This window comes from Podarcis raffonei, chromosome 14 (genome assembly GCF_027172205.1).
Source record: "Podarcis raffonei isolate rPodRaf1 chromosome 14, rPodRaf1.pri, whole genome shotgun sequence".
Lineage (NCBI taxonomy): Eukaryota > Metazoa > Chordata > Lepidosauria > Squamata > Lacertidae > Podarcis > Podarcis raffonei.
The window spans coordinates 40,478,697-40,504,956 of record NC_070615.1 but is presented as its reverse complement, the minus strand read 5'-3'; the positions used below and the strand labels follow the sequence as shown (position 1 = coordinate 40,504,956).

The window sequence follows — 26,260 nt, the reverse complement described above, 5'->3', positions numbered from 1 at the left end:
AAATAATCTTTCAGGGTTTTTTGGGCCTTTTTACAGATCTCCTCGTCTCTAAATAAGGTGTCATTCATTCTCCATCTGAAAGAGCCAGTTGTTGTTTGCTTCATCACCATCTTTACTGCATTATGGTCGGAGAGAGTTTTTGGGCAGATTTCCACTTTCTTTATATTCGACGCCATACCGCTAGTCACCCAAATTTGGTCGATCCTAGTCCATGTCATTTTGGCTTCAGAAAAGAAGGTTCCCTCTCTCTCTAGTGGGTGTTTTGTTCTCCAAATGTCAATCAAATCCATATTGTCAGTCATTTCAAAAAAGGTTTTTGGTAGTCTTCCATCTTTTGTGACTACCTGTCTTTGTGCTTTGTCCATATTTGTTGAAACTACTCCATTCATGTCTCCCATCATAATCAGTTTATAGTCCATATAGTCCGTTAAAGTCTCATGCAACTTCTTAAAGAATTCTGTTTTCCCTTCATTTGGTGCATACACCCCCACTATCAGAAATTTTTCTCCTTGAAATTGAATTTCAATTGCCAAATATCTTCCTTGGTCATCTTTAAAGATTTGTTTCGGCTGCAAATTTTCCTTTACGTAGATCACCACTCCTCTCTTTTTTACTTTATCTGAAGATATAAATTCTTGTCCCAGTCTCTTATTTGTTAACAATTTTCTATGTGCTCTTGTCACATGGGTCTCTTGTAAACAAATCAAGTCCAAATGATCTTTCTTTAAAGCATGAAATATATTTTTTCTTTTTCGGGGGTTGTTTAGACCATTACAATTCCAAGTTAGAAGTTGCAAAGCCATGATGGGGTTATTTAATTCCTCCTACAGCTCCCAATTGTTGTTCGTCCTTTGTCGGTGGTTCTGTGTCTTTGTCTAATCTTGAAGGATGTCCTTCTCCTGGATGGGTCTCTTTCTGTAGGTCTTCTTCGTGTTCTCCCAAGAACTTGTCTTTATCACTCACTGTTTTTATTCTTCTTTTCTTGCCTTTGTATTTAAAAGACAAGCCTTGGGGAAACTCCCACCTGAATAGTATGTAGTTCCTCTTCAGTAGTGTCACCAGATCCTTATAAGGACCTCTTGCATCCAAGATACTTTTAGGGATGTCTTTAAAAATCTCAATATAAGAGTCCTCAATCCGAAGGGTTGTTTGATAATGCAGGTTCAATATTTTATCCCTCTCTTCTTTGGATCTTAGAGTTATCAAGCAGTCTCTGGGTCTATTCTTCTTCTGCCTTGTTCCCAACCTAAATGCACTCTCAATTTTGAGCTCTTCTTCTTTCAAATCTTGCTTCCAAAAGTCAGAAAACTCTTTTGTCAAATAATCCACCAAGTTATCTCCTTCTTTTTCCGGCACAAGTCTAATCCTTAGGTTTTTCTCCTTGCGTTGCATATCCTGCATAGAAAGTGTCAGTTCATACTCATCCAATTTCCTGTACACCGGTGGAAGTTTCCCTTCAACAGCAGTAGCAATTTCCTTAGCTTCTTCGGCTATCTTTCGCGTTGTAGATGAATCTTCCAATAGTTTCCCAATTGCTTCTGCATTGGAGTTCACTTTATTTCCAAGGTCAGTTATACTTTTTGTATTCAGATCAATTTTCCCAGAGATTTCTTCAATTTTCTTATTTGTTTCAGCACCTTGCTTCTTTAATTCCTCTAAAGAATCACTTATTTTTCCCAAGGCCTTTGTAAACGCATCTTCTGAAGACATTGTTTTCACTCTTGCCTTTGTTGCAGCTGCAGTTCCCGGGGCCCCTGATACAGAGGCCCTTCTTTGCATAGAAGAGTCCACTTTGTATTGTCTATCAGATCTCAAAGTTGTTTCTTGTGGATCTTCTTTCTGTTTACCATCTGCCATAACAAAGTCTTTCGTTCAAGGTCATTCCCACACTCTTAAACTGTCAACAATAAAAAGTTCTCAGGTTTTAAATTCCACTTAGTTCCTGAAGCTGACCAAATCCTCTAGAGGGCGCAAAATCAGTTTCTGAACTTTAAATTGTTCCCACACTTCCAAAAAGCAAAAGCCCTCCAAGTCCCTTACTTTGTCAAAGATCCAAATTAAAAGTGTCCTGCAGATGACTTACTATGTAACCAAATACGATGTTTCAAGTTGAGAGTAACCAAAGTCTATATGTCAGTTACTTTCTAACCTTATTTGTAGCAACCGTCCTTAGCCGGTGTCTTTCCTCCGGCAGTCCGACCCCCAGGTAGATAAGCAGCGGTAATCAGTTCAATCTCCTTTAAATTAGGCAGGAAATCCCTTTAAAGCCTTCTTCCCCCCCTCCCCTGCCTTTTGGGGGGGAGTTCTTTGCTTGGTGTTGGGTTTCTTAGCTCATAAAAGCTCCTGTCAAAAGTTACAGCTTCACTGTCCTTCGCTTTAATCTTGCTGCAGGACGGTAAGCAGACTTCCTTTTTAGTACTTATCCGTCTCGGTGCCCAAATTCATTAATTTTGACGTCCAATTTATAATGCAAACTCAATCCTACTCACGGAAAGTTGCTCTCTTTTAGTCCAAAATCTTCGGAAGAAGTCAGCGCTCTCCGCTGATGGCGACGCGGCTTCGCTTCGCAGGCTGGGTGAAAGCGACTCTCAGCACCGCTCCACGCACCCCTCCGCTGATCTATAGCCTTTAAAAAGGCTATTTCACAACGTCGGGGGGGGGCAAAGGTGCCCGCCGAGTCTCCGGTTCACAGGCTACGCGCCTGTGACTTTTAAGGGTCTTTGCTCCGCCGTGAGCAACAAGACCCGAACCCGCGAAGCAGATCTCTCCCGGAGCTCCGGGAGAAATCCGCCATTCAGCGCTGGCGCTAACCCGGAAGTCCTCAAAAAAAAAAAGGGCATTGCAGTTTGAGTCTGCATTACCCTGCAGAGTAAATCCAATTGAAAACAGAATGTGTGTGTATACCAGGGTGGCCATATTCCCCAAAGTGAGCTGGTGGATACTCCATGTTATTTTGCTTTGGGGAGTCTGCGCAGGAACAAGGCCAGCCCACATATGAGGCAAGGTGAGGCTGTGACTGCCTCAGGCAGCAGGATTCACAGGGGCAGCAGATCCCGATGCAGATCTTTATTCCCCCTTGCTCCCAAAGTAGATCCTCACTCACCCCTTCTTCCCTGGCAGGGTGGCATTTTGTGGATCACCTCAGGTGCCAAAATGTATTGGGCCAGCCTTGTAGGAATCAACAAGACTGTACAGGGTTGCTGTTTTTAACAGTCGGGGGCGAGGGAGAGTTGATGACCTACTATCAGATTCCGGTTGCACAGTTGAAGCTGAGTTGGAGCTCCTGCCCAACAAAGCTATTTCCCCCAAAGATTGGACCTGTTAGGATAAAAAAAAAGTGAAGGGGAAATGCACTGGGAAGTGTGGCACGACACTTTTGCCGCAATGTCATTTAACCTCCCTGCAAACAGTTCAGCATGAATGCTCGTTAAATAGTTGACACCCGGTTTGGGATGAATGCGCCTTAAACAGGCCAGCTTGAAGTGCCCTGGAAATAATTGCATGCCCGCCAACATTTCTCCAATGAAAATAGGGATGCTCTATTCCATAATAATAATTTCCCTATTTATTCCTCCCCCCCCCCACCATCTGACTGGGTTGCCCCAGCCACTGTGGGTGGCTTGCAACATATATAAACACATAATAAGACAGGAAAATTGGCTTCCAGGTGGAAAAATCAAAACTGGAGACAGAATTACTAGAATCCAAAACTAAGAACTTGTCAAAAATGTATAACTTGCTGTTGGAATGGAATACACAGGATGAAATAGTTAAATCAGCTATGATCAAGTGGGCACAATATATTGGTCATAACATTATGTTTGAGGACTGGGAACGGTTGTGGACCACCGGTATGAAATTTACGGCATGTAATGCCTTGAAAGAAAATATTATGAAAATGATTTATAGGTGGTACATGACTCCAGTCAAGCTCGCAAAAATTTACCACTTGTCTGATAATAAGTGTTGGAAATGTAAAGAGACTGAAGGTACATTCTTTCACCTTTGGTGGACATGCCCAAGGATTAAGGCTTTCTGGGAAATGATTTATAATGAAATGAAAAAGGTATTTAAATATACCTTCCTGAAGAAACCAGAGGCCTTTCTCCTGGGTATGGTCGGCCAATTGGTGCCAAAGAAGGACAGAACATTTTTTATGTATGCTACAACAGCAGCAAGAATACTCATCGCAAAGTATTGGAAGACACAAGATCTACCCACCGTGGAAGAATGGCAGATGAAAGTGATAGACTATATGGGATTGGCAGAAATGACCGGCAGAATTCGAGACCAGGGAAAAGAGACGGCGGAAGAAGATTGGAAGAAATTTAAGGACTATCTTAAGAAACATTGCAAAATTATTGAAGGTTAGAACGATGTTGATTCAGAAATTAAGGGGTTAAAAGCTGTAATGATTATGTGACTAAGAAAAGAAAGGCTAAAAATTATATAAAAATTAGGGAAAGGATTTGCTGAATTGACTTAATTAGAGAATGGAATACAGAAAGGGGAGGTATGAGGAGGTCGGGAAAGTAAGTTTTATGAATATAAGGGATGGAAATTATACTTGTTTTGTATGTGTTCTGTTTGGATTGTATGTGTTTTTGTTTTTTATTGTTCTGTTTTTTTTCTGTTTTATATAAATCTTTAAACCTTAATAAATATATTATAAAATATATATATATATATAAACACATAATAAAACATTAAACATTTTAAAACTTCCCTATACAGAGATACCTTTAGACAGCTTGGGGGTCAGATAAGGCCATACCCCCTTCCCCAACATTGATGAAAATAGGGACATCCTACCATACCCTCCAACATTTATCCGATGGGAAAAGGGAATAAGGATAAGGAAAAGTGGATCATTCCAGGATCGAATCAGAAACTTCGAAAGCTTCTGTAAATCCGGGCCTGTCCCTGTAAAACAGGGACATTTGGAGGGTCTGTAATTGCATTAAACAGAGCGGGACTTGTACCTTTTCAAGGAATAGGGATGAGGGGTCCATATAACTCAGTGAAATGTGGGCTGAGGTTCTATACTTGCTTACATGCGTGCAAGGCCCATTGAGTTGCATGGGGTTTTTGAGTTGCATGCAAAGAATTGTGCCATTCCTTACAGATGTCACCTGTAAGTTGATAGAGCCGTTTCCATCCTCTGTTCATAAGAGAGTCTATGTACTGGTCCAGTAAACGCTTCCGCTGCGCCACCAGCAACAGTTCTCTTTGCAGAGCATTAATTAAGTCCAGTGCAGAGATTCTTGTTGCAGTACAAGCTTCAAAGTCTCAGCAGCAAAGAAATAACGACACAGGGAAGCCTGTCTTTCCAAAGACAGGTTTATTGCAGAAAGATAACAGAAACACCTCCGGAGCTTTCAGACATTTTTGCTTCACGCCCCACAGGCAGAGAAAACAAACACTCTTTATATACTGAGCAACTTAACAACTTAACGAGCTTGACTACTTAAAGTCACATGACATTGCTAACTTGCCAGCGTCTTAGGTTTCACACCTTAACAGTGGTCACACTTAAGATGTAAAAAAATAATAATTACTAATTTATAAGAGATCACATTTCACATTCCTCTGTGTTTTGATGTTTTCCTATTACATTAAGGCCCCACCCTTTCGTCCCTGAGGAGCCCAGGAGTGCCTTCACTTACATTTTGTATTTCAGCATAGCAGATTTTGCCACAGATCACTTGAATGAACCAAATTAGTTCATTTTGTAAAGGGACAAACGTGAACTGAAATTAGTTCCTTTTTGGACATCTTAAACTCGTTCCTTTTTAAAATTAACTTTCCGTGCTCTGACATGCACAAAAGCGCAATCACAATCCAGAACTGGTCTAGGCAACCTTTGACCAGACCTGTTTGAGACTCTACCAATTTAGGAAGTTTAAAAACAACAACAGGGAGTATTGCAACCTTCATTATGCTTGCCCCAGGCATCTGCTTAATGAAGGGTACAACTGAAAGTTATATTCTGCAAAACTGAAGGGGGGGGGACTTTGTTAATGGATAAGCAAATACTGAAAGCCTCCATTCTGAGCAACCACAGTTTAGAGACCTCTTTCTCTCTCTCTCATCATACAGTCTCCTAATCCTCCCTTCTGTCTCTTAAAATGAAAAGCTACAGGCAAGCCACAAATTGGGAGACTAATTAAGAACTTGAAGGAAGAATCACTGTGTGTGCCTAATCTCGGAACTGGAGAAAAGTATAAGCAATTTAATAAACTATCTGGACTGATTTAAGCACTCAGCACTGTATTCCATAGTTGTTCTGCTTCCTGGCATTCAAGCAGGACTGGAAATAGATGCAAAGGAGCAGCTTTTACTGGAAGAATTGAGCTAGAAGACTGTGCTCACAAATCCGGTCTGGCAAGTGAGAAACGGAAGGTATTTTTTGCTGAGGGCTGCTGTGCCAGAGTCACAATGCAAAGGAAGTAAATTTGATGTTAACGAAGCGGTTATTTCAGTAGAGAGACCCTCAAGTCTTCTTTGTGGATGGTGTGCTACTCTTTGAGTTTTTGTAGATTATCGTCCCAGTCCAGGGAAGCTTAAGGGTTTGACACACAGTGACCTGACCCATGTCACCCAGGGAGCTTCAGGGATGAGATCTGAACCCTGCTCTCATAGGTCCTAGGTAGGCAAACTAAGGCCCGGGGGCCAGATCTGGCTCAATATCCTTCTAAATCCAGCCTGCGGACTGTTAAGTTGTGGGTGAACATATCAGACGACACAGCGATTCTTCAAACAGCTCTTGTTTATTCACAGAACTGAACTGAAGGGGTCAGCCAGCCTGCTTATATAGAGCTCCACTAGAACGCAACAGTAACCATTTTCTATAACTATCCAATCACTGAATGTCACTTTCGATCCCTTATTTGCATATGTGGACCTGAACTATCTACAGTATCCCCCTGCTGGCCCAGGGTGAGAACTTCAGTACATAACACAGACGATCTGGGAACCAGCGTGTTTTCACATGAGTAAAATGCATCTCTGGGTTATTTGTGGGGCCTGCCTGGTGTTTTTACATGAGTAGAATGTGTGCTTTTGTTTAAAATGCATCTCTGAGTTATTTGTGGGGCATAGGAATTCGTTCATTTTCCCCAAAAAAACATAGTCCGCCCCCCCACAAGGTCTGAGGGACAGTGGACCGGCCCACTGCTGAAAATGTCTGCTGACCCCTCCAACACACTAACCAATACACTATGTAGGGGAGACAGTGTGAACCACCTGGCTCAATTGCATGAATGCAAAAATCCAGTTTTGAAAAATGTAAGAGGTGGCCACGGTGGGGGGGAGTGTAGACAGGGAGGCAGAATTTAACCCTTTCCAACTGTGTCATGGTCCTGAAGAAAATGGCCCACCACTTGCTGCTATTGTCTGACTGGCAGCACCTACCTGGAGATGCCATGGACTGAACCTAGGACCTTCTGCATGCAAAGCAGATGCTGTTATCACTGAGCTGCAACCCTTCCCCAAACAACAGAATATATATATATATATATATATATATATATATATATATATATATATATATATAAAATGCAAAGTAGATACCCATGGTAGGGACTCATACATCCAGCTAGGACAGTCCATCAGAAGAGAAATGTCTCCAGTTGTTTCTGGAAAGTATAGATAATGAACACCTGTCATAACTCGACAGGTGTGCTGTTCCACAGAACAGGGGCAGCCACATTGAAATGAATACATTGCTAGAGTGTATATTTTCTTCTGTTCCCAGGATGAGTCAAACATCCCATCTCAGTGTCTCCAAATTCTCTTGCTGTCTAATTTAATAGTCTGTAGCAGGAATGGGGAGACTGTGGTTTCTCTAGATGTTGTTTGGCTGATGGGCGCTGGAGTCCAAAAAGATTTGGAGGGAGGAACAGAGCTTCCCCAACCCTGGCCTTTTTTTTGCAGACTGAAAACACAAGATTCTCGAATGACTGAAATATATTATTATTTATTACAGTACTGCAAATGAAGGCAACGTGCTGTTTTTATTTCACCAACAGATATCTCTGGGCATCAGCTGAGAAGTCTCACTAAGATCAAATAGTGGCTTTTTCTAGCACCCCATGGAAATCAATATGTCATTTCTTGACTTTATACTCTTGTCCTGTTATTCAACCTCTCAGATACCTTTCCTCCGGCTAACCCTTGACTCAAGGCATGCTAAAATCAATGAATGTGCTTGATGACACCCAAGGAAGATCACAAAAAACAAGGCTGCCCTTGTGGTTTTCTACTAGTTATATTTTATTGTTATATTTGTTCACTATTCCAGCAGAAGGGGATTTCAGAAAACTTGTTTTGTTTTATGTCATTTTACTACCGATGTCCCATGCATGTGGAAAGGAGATTACTTGCATAAAGCTAAGCTAATGTAGAAAGATTTATTATTTATTATTATTATTTGAATATTTACCGGGAGGGAATTGAAAATATGGTCCAGGGCATTGAAACTCCATGAATGCTTTTTTGAACGTCATTTTTATTTGATTTTACAAATAAAAGTTTATAATAATCCAAATGCATATCTATATATAGATAGAGATTACCCCTTCCATGGGTCCTATTGTCAACATTTACAACTGCATATTATTCCATATTCTGTATTTTGCATCCAACCACATCACCCATAGTATTTGTTACATTACAAGTGAGATTAAAATCCTGCTAATGTTTTCATCGGCTTGTAGTGGTCTCTTAAATAGATTATGAATTTTCCCCATTCTTTTTAAAAAGTTTTTGTCCTCTTGGTTCCTGAGCTTGCCAGTCACCTTTGCCATTTTGGCACAGTCCATCAGCTTAGCTTGCCATTCCTTTCTGGTAGGGACAGGGGTGGTGGAAAGGGGGGTGGTGGGGGTGGTACGCCCCGGGTGTCACCACTGAGGGGGGTGACAAAATGCCAGACGGCACTCACCGTGGGGCCTGCAGCGTCCCTGAGCCACACATCTTTCCTGGGAGAGCCACGGTGGCTTATGCGTGCAGGCTCTGCGCTGCTCCAAACAGTCCGCCCTCTGCCTCCCCCCAGCTGTAGGGCGGTTGAATGGGAGGAGGCAGGCAGACTCCTTGGAGGCCCCACAGAGCGCCCTGCCCCGGCTGGCCCCGCCCCATGAGTGGCTGGCCCCGCCCCTGGGCGCAAGGCATGCGTGCCACCCCAGGCGCCCAATTGGCTTGCTCTGCTGCTGGGTAGGGACTCTTTCTTCTTTCCAGTAACCCCATGAAGGCTAACAGAATCTCAAGGTGCATACAGTGGTACTGTGGGTTACAGACGCTTCAGGTTACAGACTCCACTAACCCAGAAATAGTACCTCGGGTTAAGAACTTTGCTTCAGGATGAGAACAGAAATGGCGCAGCAGCAGCGTGGCGGCAGCAGGAGGCCCCATTAGCTAAAGTGGTACCTCAGGTTAAGAACAGTTTCAGGTTAAGAACGGACCTCTGGAATGAATTAAGTTCTTAATCCAAGGTACCGCTGTACTTTGATGAGGGCATGAAATAGCAATTTGCTTGGTATTTCATAAGCAGTTTCAAAAGAAGTCAACTTTCTTCACATCCCTAGCCAGGGGTAAGCGCTATTGAGTTCAATAGTGCTTATTACTAGGAAACCACACACAGGTTGATTGCAGTTATGCTGGTCCTAATAAATTGTGTATTTTGCAATGGCCTGTTGCGCTTTCCTCGCTCTCTCTCTGCCTGTCTGCATGAGTGTGATATACGAAGCACGATTTTGATGAGAGCTCCTGCAGTTCAAAATCTATCACTGGATCTAGCCAGCCTTGTGTTGCAATCAGTCTGCTGCCTGGAAGGCAAAATCCCTTTCAAATGCTTGCTGAGCCACAGCACGTCAGTCTCAGTTCTGTAGACCGAAATGTATCGATTTATGCAGAGGAAACCATTTTTCCTTCACAGGACATATATGGGCTTGCTCTCCATCACTTTATCTAGTTTGGCTTCAAGTTCCTGATTGTGTGAATCATCGGAAGGTGCTTTAGAGCAGGGCAGACTGTTTATCCATCAAGCTCAGCATGGTCTGTTCTGTTAGTGGTTCTTTAGACCTGCAAGCAGTGGTGGCTGGTGTCCATTGGGATGGAATAATAATAATAATAATAATAATAATAATAATAATAATAATAATAATAATAATAATAAATAAATAAATAGTAATAATGGGTAAGAAAAATATTAAATTTTTATTTATACCCCACCCCGGTTCAGAAAACCAGGCACAGGGTGGCTAGCAACAAATTTAAAACACTTAATTGATACAACAAAAAACCAGCATAAAATACAGTATAAAACGCGATTAACAATAAATTCAGAATTCAAAAATCAATTTATGGGGAAAATCCACCCAATAAACATTAGATAATCACCAGGGCTAACTGGCTAAATTAGTCGTATTTGGGCCAGCAAGGAGGCCAGGGGAGAATTAGTTGTGGGATCTCAGAGCGGGTAATCTTCATAAAAAGGGGAGGGGGACGGAAGGAAGGAAGGGGAATAAAAGATCAGGCTAAGTTCAAATTGAAAGCCAAGCGGAATAGCTCTGTCTTAGAGGCCCTGCGGAAGGAAGTTAAATCCTGCAGGGCCCTGGTCTCATGGGACAGAGCATTCCACCAGGTCAGAGCCATCACTGAGAAGGCCCTGGCCTGGTGGAGGATAATCTGACTTCCTTAGGGCCTGGGACCTCTAAACTATGATTATTCATTGACCTTAAGGTCCTCTGTGGGGCATACCAGGAGAGGCAGCCCCGTAAATACGAGGGCCCTAAGCAGAAGGCAAGGAGACTAACAGCATGTGAAGCCACAGCCAATGATGGGCAATGGTTGTCTGTAACAGCTGGGATAGCTCAGTTGGCAGAGCATGAGAGTCTCAGTCTCAGGGCTGTGAGTTTGAGCTCCTCATTGGGCAAAAAGATTCCTGCATTGCAGGGGGTTGAACTAGATGACCCTTGACTTAAAATTTACAGCATGCTGTGAGCTGAAGGAGAACTATATGAAAATGATGTATCAGTGGTATTTAACACCTATAAAATTAGCAAAGCTGTATAGAACTGCTTCTAATGTATGTTGGAAATGTAAGGAGAAGGAAGGCACATTATACCAGATGTGCTGGACATGCAAGATAATAAAGGCATTCTGGGAGATGATATATCATGAGTTGAAAAAAAATGTTTAAAATAACATTTGTGAAGAAACCGGAGCCTTTTTTATTAGGAATTTTAGGTGCAGAGATACCAAAAGAGCAGAAATGACTATTTATGTATGCAGTGACAGCAGTGTGGATACTACCAGCCCAGAGATGGAAAGAAGATAAAGTCCTGACCAGAGATGAATGGCTGATGAAGGTGATGGACTATGCTGAAATGGCAAAAATGACTGGGAAAATCAGAAACCAGGAAGAGAGGAACTTTATGGGAAGTTTATAGGAACTTAATGGGAAAAATTCACAATGTACTTAAGAGAACACTGTAAACAACTAAAAACTTTGACAGGATTTGAGTAACGCTTGTAATGTACTAGAAACCAAGGTAAAAATGGATTATTTAGGAAAAATAGAGAAAATATGTGAAGCAGTGGAAAAAGATTGAAAATGGTAACCACGGAAGGGTGGAGGGGAGTCTAAGGATTCAGGGAATCCTAAATGAGGATGAGGATGTTTAACGTTTGAATTTAAATGTGCAATGTAAAACATAAAAATGGGCATGAATTTTCAGATTTTTTTAAAATTGCAAACAGAGGTGTAAATGGTGCTGAAGCCTTAGGTCACAAGGGATTCACTTTTGCCGCTTACCCCCAGGACCGAGGAGAGAACAAACGCACCAGGGAAGTTCCTCTTCAGAGAAAAAAAAAGTTTTATTGAGATCTGTGCACAGAGGTGGCCAGTGGGATCGTTCCCAAAAGACTGGCCCATAGATACAAATAAGCAAGCATCTTTATACCTGAGAGCCTGCCCATCTCTTCCCACCTCTTCAAATTCTCCAATCAGCTGGCAAGATTGTGCTTATCACCTAATATGGCATATGGCTATCTGGCTAGCTAAGGCCCCCCCCCCATGTTTGTGTTTTATTCAACTTTGCATTACTCAAGCAGAAAGCATAAAAAACGGGAAACATGTCTGGCCTCTGATAGCAACAGCAGTTGCGGTTTCAGTCACTGTCTCCTTTGCAACTGCGCCCGACTGCGGTTTCTGTCAACTGCCTCCCTCGCACCACTAAAAATAAGTTTAGGCACAGATAATATTGAGTTTAACCCTTCCTTCTCCCTTCAGTGCAAACTAGAGATGGCAAAAAATAGAAACCAAGGACTCAGCTATACAGCTGCAAATATAGCATTTTAAGTGTGTTCTAAGTGCATTATACAAATGGGACACTAGATGGTGCTGATGAGCTAATGGCAAATTCCATATATATTTTAAAACGGGTGTTTTTTAAAAAAGGATTTTCACAGCGTTTTTAGTATCTGTGTAGATTCAGCCCAAAATTCATAGATTTATCCTAAAGACTCAATGAGGCTGAAAAAAATGGCTGCATCCAGCGCTCACCCTACTCAAAGTAGACACCTTGAAACCAATGGACGTATTCACTTAGGTTCATCAATTTCAGCATGTCTGCCCTGAGCAGAATGTAATCAGAGTAGCACAGTGGGGCTTGTCAGCACCTTGGCGCAATTCTGTGCTGCAAAATTCCCTTTTCCTGTCTTACCTGACTCTCTCACTAATCACCCAGCTCCCTTCTCCCATATATAGAAGTCCCTTTGAACCAGACAAGCATTTCATCTTGAGAAGGGGTGTGGGTGGAATGCCTGATGCTCTGCTACCTTCCTTGCACTTGTGATTAGGCACTTGAATTCTCTGTCTTCTGTCGCGGGACTTTTATTCCCAGGTCTGCGGTTTGATGATGAAGTCTTTTCTCTTTGCATAATTCAGAAGATCAGTCACTTTTGGTTTGGCTTTTGATGTTCCCCTGCAGGCTGAGCAGGGCTTCTTTTCCAAAGATAACACCGTTTCTGATAACCCTTTTAATGCGCATGTACACACATGCACTCCCATGGGTCATGTAGCTATTATGCAGCCTCAAAATCCAAGAAAATGCAGTGGTTTGGTGCAGGCAATAATAAAGTATGCTTCCTCCAAGGAACTCAGGGTGGTGTATCCTTGTCTCCCTTTTTTGTCTTCACAACTATCCTGAGAGATGTTAGTTTAGTGTTTCCAAACTGCCTTTGGACTACAATTCCCATCATCCATGACCACTGGACCTGCTAGCTAGGGATGATGGGAGTTGTAGTCCAAAAACTGCTGGGGACCCAAGTTTGGGAAACACTGGTTTAGAGAAAAGGTGAGTGAGGGACAAACTGATATGTGTTTATAAAATTATGGCAGGCTCTCCAAGTGTCCTTATTTTCCAGGGACATCCCTGATTTAGAGAAGCTGTTCCGGTTTATGATTTGATCCCAGAATGTCCCACTTTTCTTTACAATGTCCCTACTTTCATTGGAGAAATGTTGGAGGGTATGAAGTTATCCAACCCCCAAGCCGTCTGAAGGTATGGGGAGGTTTTTAAAAAAATGTTTAATGTTTTATTATGTTTTTATATATGTTGGAAGCTGCCCAGAGTGGCTGGGGCAAGCTAGTAAAATGTGTAGGGTATAAATAGTAAAATTGCCATTATGTAATGGGACATCCCTATTTTCGTGGGAGAAATGTCGGAGGGTATGTTATGGGTGGCATGGAGAAAGGTTTTGTCCCTTTCTCATAACTCTAGAATTTTTGGGCAGCAAAAGAAGCTGAATATGGAAATATTTGTGAAAGCTTGGAGGAAGGGGGCAGCCTCATTTGCCTCTTAGAGTCAGTGCTGTCAAATCACATCTGTATCAGCCCTAATGCTGTGGCTATAGGCTTGCCCCAGTAATCCCATTCCCTCTATGCAACAAATAAAGATGTGATCCGCCAGGATCCACTAAAGAAGCAGTGGTTCAAATCTGAGCAAATAAAGAGTGATTCACAGCAAACAGAAACCTAACTCCCTCAGCTTAGCTGAGACCTCAAAGATTCTTAGCTCGGTGGCAGCCACCAGCTCAATTTGAAACCAAAATGCTGCTGCTAAAATGTTGTTTTGGTTCTTGCAGAGAAGACATTCTGGCTTTGCAGGAGAAGATTTGACCTTCCTTGTGGTGTAACTGAATTTCTCAGGGATTCTGTCTTTCTGGTGTATCAGAGCAGTGAATCTCAGGGGAGCAGAAGCGTCGGTCTGTGACAACCAAACCAACAAAGAATATTGGGGCACCTTAAAGAACCACGTTATCAGAACCACCATGGTTAACTGCACAGGGTCACTCTCACCTGGTGAATTGAACATACAGAGAAGTGCAGGATGCAACTACTGGGGCCATTTATCTGAGCTTTGACCTTTAATTTATCACAAATATTTGTATACCACAATTTCATAACATCAAAGCAGACTACAGCTGTGATAAGACAATGGAAAAGACATAAAGATGAAAATAGATCACCAGCTGATTATAGAAATGTCACAGACTCACTGCCACCCCTTAATTTCATGGCCTTATGGCCTAACATTTTACAACTTTTAATCTGTCTCTCTACTTTTTGCAGGGTGTCAATCTTGCAATTCCATTGACAGATGCAAAAGACCCCTCTGCCTGTACATGCCTGTTCAACCACTGTCATATTTTCCCATTCCTGCAACCCAGTGACAAGAAGTCTATAATGAAACGGCTGTTCCATTTGCTTGTTAGGGCAGAGGATTAGGGTTGTTATAATGGGCTAATGGTCTTAGCACTGGCATTATCTGCCCTTTCCTCTATAAGCCATTTAAACTGGCGTACCTGGATTTAAGGCAATTTATTTTTCACAGGCAAGTCAACAGCACCACACTGGACTGCAATCAAGTACTTAGGCTTAATCGGTTTTTGGAACAAGCTGTATGGGAAGATAGGAGAAGAAAGCTCCCTAGATTCTGTCAGGAATCAATCAATAGCTTTTAACGGCTCGTTGTCATTTTCTAAGTGGAAGTTGTTAAGTTTTTGTTGTTGAAAAATCTGTTGGGGGAAATTGGAGTTGGATTCAGAGTTTTTATAGGCAAGCTAAGGAACAGAGCTTTTATACTATCGGTGCACCATTGGCACACATAAGAGGTTGGGAAAACATTGTCTGTTGATCAAATCTTTGGCTCTCTTGCATCACAAGAACCCTATTGCACCAGGCCAATAGCCCATGTAGTCCAGCATCCTTTTCTCACAATGACCGATCAGATACCCATGGGAAGTCCACAAGGAAGTCCTAAATGCAACAACACTCCACCTGCCTCACATTGCCAGCAACTGGCATTTAGAGACATATTGCCTCTCATAGCGGAAGTAGGACATAGCCATTGTGGCTCATGGCCATTGATACGCAGTATTATCTGATGAATAGCCAAGAAAGACATTGTAAAAGGGGTTCCGAATGGAGAAAATTCTGGTGCATATCCTATGCAGGAAACCTTTGGTATAAAAGAGTGTCTTCCTAAGAGCTGTTCAACAGTGGAACCATCTCCCTCAGGAGGTTGTGGACTCTCCTTTCTTGGAGGTTTTTAACCCGTTGAAGGGTTTGTAAGTAAAGCATTTTAAAGTTACTAAAGGTGTGGTCTTTTTCTCTGCTAAGGGAAGTGGGTAGCTTTGGAAGAAACTTAGAAGGGGATATTTTAAAGGTCTGACAGTCTATATTTCCATGCTTTGCTGCATGTTTTGTTATTCTAAATCTCTGCTGGGGCTCTCTCACTGACGTTTACTCCCCCCCCAAAAAATACGGGTGCCGGCTCCTGGGGACGGAAGTACTCCCCCCCAAAAAAGTTTTTAAGCACTGTCCCCTCAACATCGTTTGGGACTCAAGTCACAGCAAGACAAGATGTGAGACCACACCTTGGTTGGCACATACATAACATTCCTGGATATGCCAATGTTTACTGCCCAGATCTCAGGTGTCCTTCTGTATCCCTCAAAGCTGTTTCATTGTATGGCTGATGCATTCTGCCAAATATTTTGCAATTGAGTTTAGCACTGCAGGTGCTGGATGCTTAATCTCTGTGCGTTTCATGAAGGTTAGCATTGCGTTGACTGTGAAAGAAATTGTCCGTCGCAGCTTGCAAAGGCAGAGGTACGCCAGACATGATGGAAATAGCACAGAGATCTCAGACCTCATTTTCAGGAGCAAGAGCTGGATGAACCCTGACGGATATTATTTGTGATCTGTTGGCAGGCCACGATAAAAGAAAGGTGGTTGCGTTTGCAATAGCGGCTCCCAAAAATTCCTGTGATTTTCTAAAGACTTCCACCATGGACTGCAAAGAGGACCATCCACAATATAGTATATTGATGTTGTTATTAATTTCAGTTTCTCTTGACAGTTATCACTGCCATATATTATTAGCGTGATTATTAGTGATATGTTTTGTCCCAGCTTCCCTCGTGGTTTTCTTTGCAGGAATTTAGATTTCCTACCCATTTGTGATTGTAGGTGCTTGTTCTATGCGCATGCCTTGTTAGGGCCATTATGTCACAGATAAGTATAATCGCTCAATTCACCACAGTTGCATTTGAAGAAAAGCGTTGGCTTTGGGAGTTTTCGATGAAAGTGTCTCTAAAATTAATCGCAGGCTGCAAGAATGAAAATGTTCAAAGTGCCCTTTTGCTCTTTTGTTTTGTTTTTTAGCAGCTGCGTTGTATATATATGGAAGTGAAAGGAATTTGTTTTTTAAATGATTGTTATTCCAGTCAGGTCTGCAAAGAGATTTTCACAATTCTGCAGGAAATGGAAGATCTGGGTTCGCCTATTTTAACAGGGTCCAGAAAGGATGAGCTCATCTAGGTCTTTCCCCAAAGATCTTTAGACTTAACAGCCATCATGACTGGAGATCAGATGCTTAAGTGGTTCCAGTCTGGTGTGTAGGAAGAGAAGCTGATCAGTATAACTGCCTAAGACTGGGATGAGGTATCCTGTGACAGTAAATTGGCCGAGGGACTGACAAAAATTTATTTATTCATCACATTTATGTCTCACCTTCCATCTACAGTGGTACCTCGGGTTACATATGCTTCAGGTTACATACGCTTCAGGTTACAGACTCTGCTAACCCAGAAATAGTGCTTCAGATTAAGAACTTTGCTTCAGGATGAGAACAGAAATCGTGTGGCGGCAGCAGGAGGCCCCATTAGCTAAAGTGGTGCTTCAGGTTAAGAACAGTTTCAGGTTAAGAACGGACCTCCGGAACGAATTAAGTACTTAACCCAAGGTAGCACAGTATTTGTTCAAGGTGGAACTCGGTGTTCTCCATCTCCTCATTTATTTCATTTTCTCTTCATTTCATTTCGCTTCACTTCACTTTTAGTTTGTATACCGCCTTTTAAATATCACAATACCCAAGGCTTTTACAAGCTGAAGAAACAACAGAGATCACACACACCTTACAACAATCGGATGCAATACAAAAATGTCATAATAAAAAACACACGTAACTTTAAAATAAACAGCTTCTGTCAAATAAAGTACTGCTCAATAATCCACGAGAATATAATAGTACACTGAAAAAATAAATATCAGCAAATAATAAACAGAAATTCACTCTTAACAATTACAATAAATAATTTCTAAAATATGATCGATAAAAATAGCAGCAAGTCACAGTGCATAAAACAACACAATGCAAATTGAGAAGCAAAGATGTTTTACAGCTTATAAAATTATTTTTAAAAAAATTTCCCTGAACTCTTCTTCTCTCTTCCCAGCTGCTTCTGACTGCTCTTCTCCCTGTCATGGTCTGGGAAATGCTACTGGAGGTGGAAGAAGCCATTGCCTGGCGGCCAGCACAATGCCTCTCTTCCCATCGCCTTCCCCTTACCTTCATCGCTCTGTCCACTTTTTCCTCTGACCCTGCCCACCACGGGCATATGACCTTTGGAAGTTTGTCCATAAACGAATGTGGTCATCAGTCTGAAAAAGGTTTGCCATTCCTACTACAACTTATAAACTTATCTCCCTCTTGGACTACTGCAATGCACTCTACGTGGAGCTACCTTTGAAGGTGACCCGGAAACTACAACTAATCCAGAATGCGGCAGCTAGACTGGTGACTGGGAGTGGCCTCCAGGACCATATAACACCGGTCCTGAAAGACCTACACTAGCTCCCAATACGTTTCCGAGCACAATTCAAAGTGTTGGTGCTGACCTTTAAAGCCCTAAACGGCCTCGGCCCAATATACCTGAAGGAGCGTCTCCACCCCCATCGTTTAGCCCAGACACTGAGGTCCAGCGCCGAGGTGAGAAGTGAGATTACAGGGAACCAGGCAGAGGGCCTTTTCGGTAGTGGCACCTGCCCTGTGGAATGCCCTCCCATCAGATGTCAAGGAAATAAATAACTACCTGACGTTTAGAAGACATCCGAAGGCAGCCCTGCTTAGGGAAGTTTTTAATGACTGATGTTTGAATGTATTTTTAATCTTTTGTTGGACGCCACCCAGAGTGGCTGGGGAGACCCAGACGGATGGGTGAGGGTATAAATAAATTATTATTATTATTATTATTAATTATCTTGTGGTGCTTACACGCAGAGAGAGAAAGGGAGAGAGAATATGCATTGCAATTTGTTTACTTTTCTATTCCTTCTAGGGAGGGAGAGATGAGAAATGCTTTTGGTTTCACTGATCTTCTCACAATAACCCTGATATCAAAAAGGCTGCTGCATTTCATCCCAGAAACATTTCTGCGGCAGCCTGCCATCCGCTGAACCAAGGATGTTTTGTGTTTCTTCCCCCGCTCCCTTCAATCTTTTAATAAAGAACCAAAGTTTAAAACACTTGAAAAAATAAAAAAGAACCTTCACAGAGAGTGCTGTGGGAATTAAATGAATGCTTTTATGAAGGCAGTGGATTAAAATAAACCCAATCTGTCTAGAAAAGGTTTAAATTAATATGTATGCATTGGCTCAGAACCAAAGACATGGCAAGTTCCTATATTCTTGGAAATTTAAGCTGCTCACACAATCCACACTGAATACTCTTTATTCAAGACTTTTCAAGGACACGGTTCAAATGAGCTGAAATACCTCCAGCACATCACGCCAAGCTTGAAGTGAAACCAAACAAAATTAAATTGTTGCGTAGCAGGTTCAAGTTGCATCATTCAATTGGTCAAAACACCAATACAGGTAAACTCATATACTTAGCGTTAAAGAATATATAACAGGGTTCTCTAAATACAGTGTTAATGCCGTTTACCTTCCCGCCGGAGCTGTACCTATTTATCTACTTGCACCTTGACGTGCTTTCAAACTGCTAGGTTGGCAGGAGCAGGGACTGAACAACGGGAGCTCACCCCGTCGCGGGGATTAGAACTGCCGATCTTCTGATCGGCAAGTCCTAGGCTCTGTGGTTTAGACCAGAGCGCCACCCGCATCCAGTCAATCCTAGTAGACCTGTTCAAATTAATGGGCATGCCTAGCCTAACTTAGGTTCATCCCAGTGGTTTCACTCTAATTTCAGCCCCCTACTTGAAACCCTGGAGAGCTGCTGACCATAGGCACCAACTCTAAGAGACCCAGACCACTTTGCCCACCAAATTGACAGTTCCAAGCTTCCCCAGCCTCCTCCTCCACTGTGTGAAAGAACAGGTAAGATGCCCAATAGCCCAACCAGCTCCCCTTCTCCTGGGGCGCCTCCCCTCCCCTCCGATGGCCTTGGCCCTGCTCAGCACCTTTAACAAACTACAGTTCCCAGAATTCTTTGGGGGGAAGCCATGACTGTTTAAAGTGGTATATGCTGCTTTAGATCTATAGCACAGATGGAACCTAGGTCAGACGCCACCTCCACACTGGAGGGCAGAAAGCTAGGTTAGGGGTTTGTGCGGCTGGAGCACACTACAAGACGCACAGAGATCGTTCCTCCCACAGTCCTCTCCCTTCACTCCTCAGAATCTGCTGTCTGAGACAGCTACCTCACTTTACCTTATGGTAGCGCCGGCTCTGATCCCAATTCCACACAGATCAAAAGTATAGATTTGGTGTGTATGTTGTATGGCGGTGTTATTGTAACCCACCCTGGCACCTTATGATGGCTAAGAAATCCTACAATAAATAAATTAAAAAACAGAAGCATATCTATGTTGTCCAATAGCTTTCTAATCCCTTTCTTGCCTTTCAGAACCATAGATGATAGGCACTAAAGTATCTGCTTCCCATCCAGGTTTCTTTGGTTGTTCATTTTGTTTTGTCTTCCTCCTCATCAGACTTTGTTCAAACTCTGGCCATGTAATTCCAGATGACCATATGGAACTAAGGTCAACCTACCAAGGATGTAGCTCATGGCACTCAAGCCAGAAGCTTTGGGAAAGCACAGGAGAACAAACACCATCTCTTTGAGGATGTGGGTTTGAATTCCACCACTGTAGGAAGCCACTGTTCAGGGGAAGGGCTGCATCTTACCAGATTCAATCTCTGACATCGCCAGCAAGGGCTGGGAAAGTCCCCTGCCTGAAATGCTGAAGAGCTACTTCTAGTCTGTGGTGACCAGACCTAGGAAATGTAGTCCCTTCCAGATGTTGGCAAACTTGGGAGACCAGGGTTCAAATCCCCACTCAGCCATAAAGCTGACTAGGCAACAGTGAGCCAGTCAGTGCCTCTCGGTCTAACCAACCTCACAGGGTTGTTGTGAGGATTAAATTCAGAGTGGGGAGAACCATGTACACCACCTCAAAGATAATAATAATAATAATAATAATAATAATAATAATAATAATATGCCACCCATCTGGCTGGGCTGCCCCAACCACTCTGGTCAGCTTCCAACAAATTATAAAACCACAGCAAAACATCAAGCAGATGTCTTCTAGAAGTCAGGTAGCTGTTTATTTCCTTGACATCTGATGGGAGGGTGTTCCACTACTGAGAAGGCCTTCTGCCTGGTTCCCTGGAACCTCACTTCTCGCAATGAGGGAACCACCAGAAGGCTCTTGGAGCTGGACCTCAGTGTCTGGGCTGAACGATGGAGGTGGATACGCTCCTTCAGGTATACAAAAGCAATGAAACAAACCAACCAAATGAATGAATGAAATCCCTGATCCTTGTCAGCTCCTTGCTGTGGCTGATGAGAGTTGCAGTCCAACAACATTTGGAGAGCGCCATGTTGGCTACTCCTGCTGCAGACCCTACTGAGCTAGATGCATAAGGTGAATGTTCCTCTCTTCTTCCTATCAGCGGACTATCACCAGTCCCTGCGGCTAACTGGACTAAGAATGGGAGCAAGGCCGCAATATTCTCATCCCTACCTGGCTGAAACAGAGACCAAATGCAGCAGAGGCTGCCCAGACTCGCTGGGCTGTCCCCGTGCGCTTTTGACCCGGTTCTGGGTCACCTCCTCCCCGGCATCCGCAGGCCGGACCGAGATGACAAGGCGCCTGCGGAAGTTCTGCCCGAGCAAGATGTAGATGAAAGGGTTCAGGCAGCTGTTGGCGTAGCCCAGGCTGATGGCCACATTGTAGGCATAGTAGAAAGCGAGGGTGGGCTGGGGCACGGCCAGCTGGACCAACTGCAGGACGTGGAAAGGGGCCCAGCAGACAAAGAAGGCCAGGCAGATGGCAATGGCTACCCGAGTCACCTTCTTGGTGCGGAGCCTGGTGCACCTCTGCCCGGTCAGGGCTTGCGAGGAGCTTGCCATCCTCAGCAGGATCCTTCTGTAGGCCACGGTGATGAGGGCGAAAGGGATGGCGAAAGCCAGGAAGAACTGGTACAGGGTGTACCAGTAGACGTCCCGCTGAGGGTCCGGCAGGCAGATCCCACAGCCCAGCAAGCCTCCGCCCAAGGGAATGAGCCTTGCGTACATCCACACGGGAGTGATGCTGAGGAAGGAAAGAGCCCAAAGGATACAGATGGCCGAGATGGCTACAGGGGGCTTCCGGAAGCGTGTGGAAGTGAAGGGGTACACCGTGGCCAGGTAGCGGTCGATGGACATGGCGGTTAGGATGTAGGTGCTGGTGAACTGGCTGTTGGCGTCCAAGGCGGTGATGATGGTGCACATGGTTTCTCCAAAGTGCCAAGCGCCGTTGCCCAGCAGCTGGTGGATGAGGAACGGCATGCCCAAGAGAAAGAGCAAGTCCACCATGGATAGGTTGATGATGAAGATGTCCGGGACGCTGCTGGTGGGGCTGGGTTTCTTGAAGACGGCGCAGATCACCATGCTGTTGCCGATGATGCCCAGCAAGCAGATGATGCCAAACAGGGTGGGCATGATGAAGGTAGAGTAGCTTGCAGGGCTGAGGTCGCCTTCCAATGGGGGAGCGGGGAAGGAGAGGAAAGACAGAATAACTTCAAATGATGCTCACATGGCTGTCCACAAAGGATAAGGCTATCAATGGAGGCTAACCCTTCACTGTTAGAGGCTGACTACTAGTTGCTGGGGAAGCACAAGCGAGGAGAGGGCTGGTGCACTCAGGTCCTGTTTGCCGGTTGCCCACAAGTCCCTGGTTGGCCACTGGGACAACAGCAAGCTGTTCAAGATGGGCCATTAGCTTGATCTAGCAGTCTCTTCTTACATTGTAGCATTATTTATTAATTTTATATCCCACCCTTCTTCCCAAAGGAGCCCAGAATGGCAAGCATGTCAATAATAAAACAATACAGCTGCATGCTTCTAGAGATAGTGAAAACCTTCTTTTTAAAATAATGATAATCAACCTATTCCTCTTTTTTTAAGGCAAAACATTCATTTTTATTACTGAAATTTTGTCCAGCAATGACAATTTTAACTTGTCTCATCTTGACATATCTTTTTAAATTTCAACCCATGTTTTGACATAATTATTTTGGAACAATGTACTGTTCATATTTGTCATAATAATACCCAAGTACTTAACTTTAACAGTATTTAATAGATAGTGATTCAAGCAACGGGTGTCAGCTTACATCACAATCTTATATTAAGTTTATATTGAGCTTATCTGGTGCACAGAGGCCATTTCAGTTGTTGAAGAGGATTATAAGACCATGTCCACCCTGGGCACCTTTGGGAATCCTACAAATTCTTCATGAAGTTCACCATGTCCTCCCTGTGGATTATTATTGATAATCAACCTTTTCCTTCAAAACAATGTCAAGGTTGTCCAGAACAGCATCTTTCAGACCATAGAAGGTCTGAGTGAACAGGGATGTTTCAAAATTACAACTGAAAGCTGTTAATGAGAGAGACAGATGCACCTCACCTGGGAGGGCATTCCACAAATGGAATGTCAAGGGTCAGCAACACCTGGGCACACACACCCCGCCCACAGTGGCAGCCCACCAATAGGGCCTCCCCTGCTGATCTCAGGGCTCAAGGTGGTTGACACAAAGGGAGATGCTCTTGCGGTATCAAACAGCTTATGACATACATTTTTTGTGGACTGGGGTCCACTTGGTCAGATGCACAAAGTGTTATCCTCTAGCTTCATTCTGCCTTGTCCTCTCTATGAACTAAGGGCTATTGCAGGGATGGAGGGGTGGATGTCCTGGACTCCAACTTCTGTCCTCAGCCATACTATCAGCCATACTGCTTGGGGCTGATGGGAGCTGGAGTCCAATGACATGTGAAGGATTACAGGTTTTCCACCCCTGGTTTACAACATGCTCCCAGCAAAACAATGTTTTAAAAAGTTGATAAGCACCTTATTGCAGGGAATTTCTTATTTTTGGTCAATAAAATGAAAAAGTATCCAATGTCCCATAAGCCCTCCAGATGTTTTTCTGACTCTGATGTCCATCAGCCCCAGCCAGCACAGACAGGGAGGATGGGGGTGATATCCTGGCAACATCTGGAGGGCTGCAGGTTCCCCACCCCTGCTAATATCACCTGCCTCCTCTATCAAGCTTTTCTTTGAACATGTCTGGTTTGCAGAGCCCACTGCACTCATTTGCAGTTACACTAATCTTGCAAAATGTGACTGGAGAGAAGCATCAGAAGGACTCAGAAGGGTCTATATGTGCTTTTTCCATGGAAAAGGCTTTGGAATAGACACATAGCACATCCTCCTTGCCTCTTATTTACCAAAGCATTTGGAAGAAAACAGCACCATTTATGTTTGTTACAGCAGGAGAAAGAGCATTTCTCATGGACATATCAGACCATAACAGTGGTATAAATGCATGCAGAAGCCTCCAAATTAAAAGAGCTTTGCACACCTAACTCTACATGTTCCTATGCCACATAGTTCCAGAGCTGTGGCTGCCTATATAAATACATACAATAGTTCCTGCACATAGACACACATAATGTTTAATGTGCAGCTATCACCTGCCCCAATTCCTTTTGCAATAAATCTAATGCACACAGATGTTGGTGGGTCTGGCATGGAAAGAGATTCAGATGAGAATCCATATAAAGTTCCCATCAAAAAGAATCCCTTCCTCTTGTCTCAAAATACTACGGCTCCCTCCCCTGACTTACCATTGTGGGAAAAGTTTTGTCCTGTCTTGGAGATATTTGGAGCGCTGTCATTCATGCTCACGGTGTGATTCACGTGGAAATCCATCCTTCAGGGAAGGGAGACTGGATCCCATCAGCGGTCGGAAGATGCCATGCTTTCATTGCTGTTTCATACGGAAGAATGACAGGAGGGAGGCTGGATCCCCAGGAGTGCCTGTAAAACCAACAATTCTCCAAGCGATTCCTTTTGTGCAGCTGGAAGCAGCAGTTTCCCTTGCGGAGTGGATGCGTTCTAAAGCGACTGCAAAGGCAGGGAGCGGTGGCGAAAGCAGACTTTGCCTGCTCTCTGCTCCACCCTCAGGACAAAACTGACACCAGAGTAGAAAGAAACAGAGTCTAGAATATCGTCACCTTTGCAGCATGCAGATGAAAAGGGGGATCCTGGAAGTAGGAGAAATTTGCAGGTTCATTCCCTCTCCCATGGCATTTCAAGCTACATTTACATAGTGACGTTGGCATCAGAGAGGTGGGGAGATGTCTTCGACCAACCTGTATGGCTTTTTCTTGGTTTCCCACCCTTGCAGCTAGGTTTGGAAACCAAGCCTGATGAGGAACGGTTGAGAGAGATGAGCATGTTTTCGCCTGGAGAAGAGAAGACTGAGAGGTGATAAAATAGCCATCTTCAAATATCTGAAGGGCTGTCTCATGGAAGCTGGAGCAAGCTTGTTTTCTGCTGCTCCAGAGGGGAGGACCTGAAACAATGACTTCAAATAACATTGAAGGAGATTCCGATGAAATGTTAGGAAGAACCTTCTGACCGTGAGAGCTGTTTGACAGTGGAACAGACTGCCTTGGAGCGTGGTGGTTTTTAAAGAGAGGTTGGATGGTCATCTGTCAGGGATTCCTTAGCTGCGATTTCTGCATTGCAGGGGGTTGGACTAGATGACCCTTGGAGATCCCTTCCAGCCCTACAATTCTATTATTCTAGCCTCCGGAACACCTATTCATTCTCATCTGTGCATGTACGATTATCTGCACATGTGCAATGCCATTTGAAATCTCCCTTTAAGCATGAAGGAAACATGGGTTAAATTTTCTAGTTGGCTGGTTTGAGAGAGAAAAATCACTCTTCCTGGTGAGGTAATGGGTCATTAAGGTAACAAAGGAAGAGGCTCGGTGGCAGAAGACGCAGGGGTGACCCATCCCTCAACTTACTGGTAGATAGAAAGACGAAAGTTAGAGCTGTGTGTGTGCAAGCTAGAAGCTAGGGGAAGAAGCAGGCTGAAGCCTGTGATGGACAGACATGCCTGATTTCTGCTCATATCCAAGGCTGTGACTATGGGAGAAGCAAGACTCTTCGTGGGCTCAGGTTGTACATATGTGTAAATAAACCATATATCATGAAGACACCACAGTCTCCGCTGCCTCTCATTCCAAAGGAAACACAAACCTTGAACTCCTGGAATCTTGCACCATTCAGAGGTTGGGGTGGTGTGTGACGATATTACTTCTTCTTTGGCGATCACTCGTAGTCGAATAAGATTGCTTTCCATGAACACAGTTTTAACAGTGAATCCGTAAGTGGCTGTGGAGGCCAATTCTAGATCCACACATCCTTCCACAGCGGGGACATAGGTTTCCAAGTGGGAGTTGATCACGGTGAGGGTTTGCCAAGCATGCCTTCCTCTTAGCACGTTTCGTCCTGAGCTCAAGTGTCTTCAAAGCCCAAGACACCTTTGGTAAAGACTGGTCTCCAATTGGAGCGCTCGCAGGCCAGTGTTTCCCAATTGTTGGTG

At 43.7% G+C, this 26,260-nt stretch overlaps 1 protein-coding gene across 1 annotated transcript; it reads right to left on the bottom strand.

Annotated features, from left to right (window-relative positions):
- Window positions 1–20,829: 20,829 nt before the first annotated feature.
- On the bottom strand, window positions 20,830–25,413 carry MCHR1 (melanin concentrating hormone receptor 1). The gene is made up of 2 exons (XM_053364705.1): window positions 24,486–25,413; window positions 20,830–22,330 (listed from the first exon to the last, which is right to left on the bottom strand). The coding sequence occupies exons 1-2, from the start codon at window positions 24,568–24,570 to the stop codon at window positions 21,333–21,335; spliced, it is 1,083 nt and encodes a 360-aa protein (XP_053220680.1). The 5' UTR covers window positions 24,571–25,413; the 3' UTR covers window positions 20,830–21,332.
- Between the last annotated feature and the right edge of the window lie 847 nt (window positions 25,414–26,260).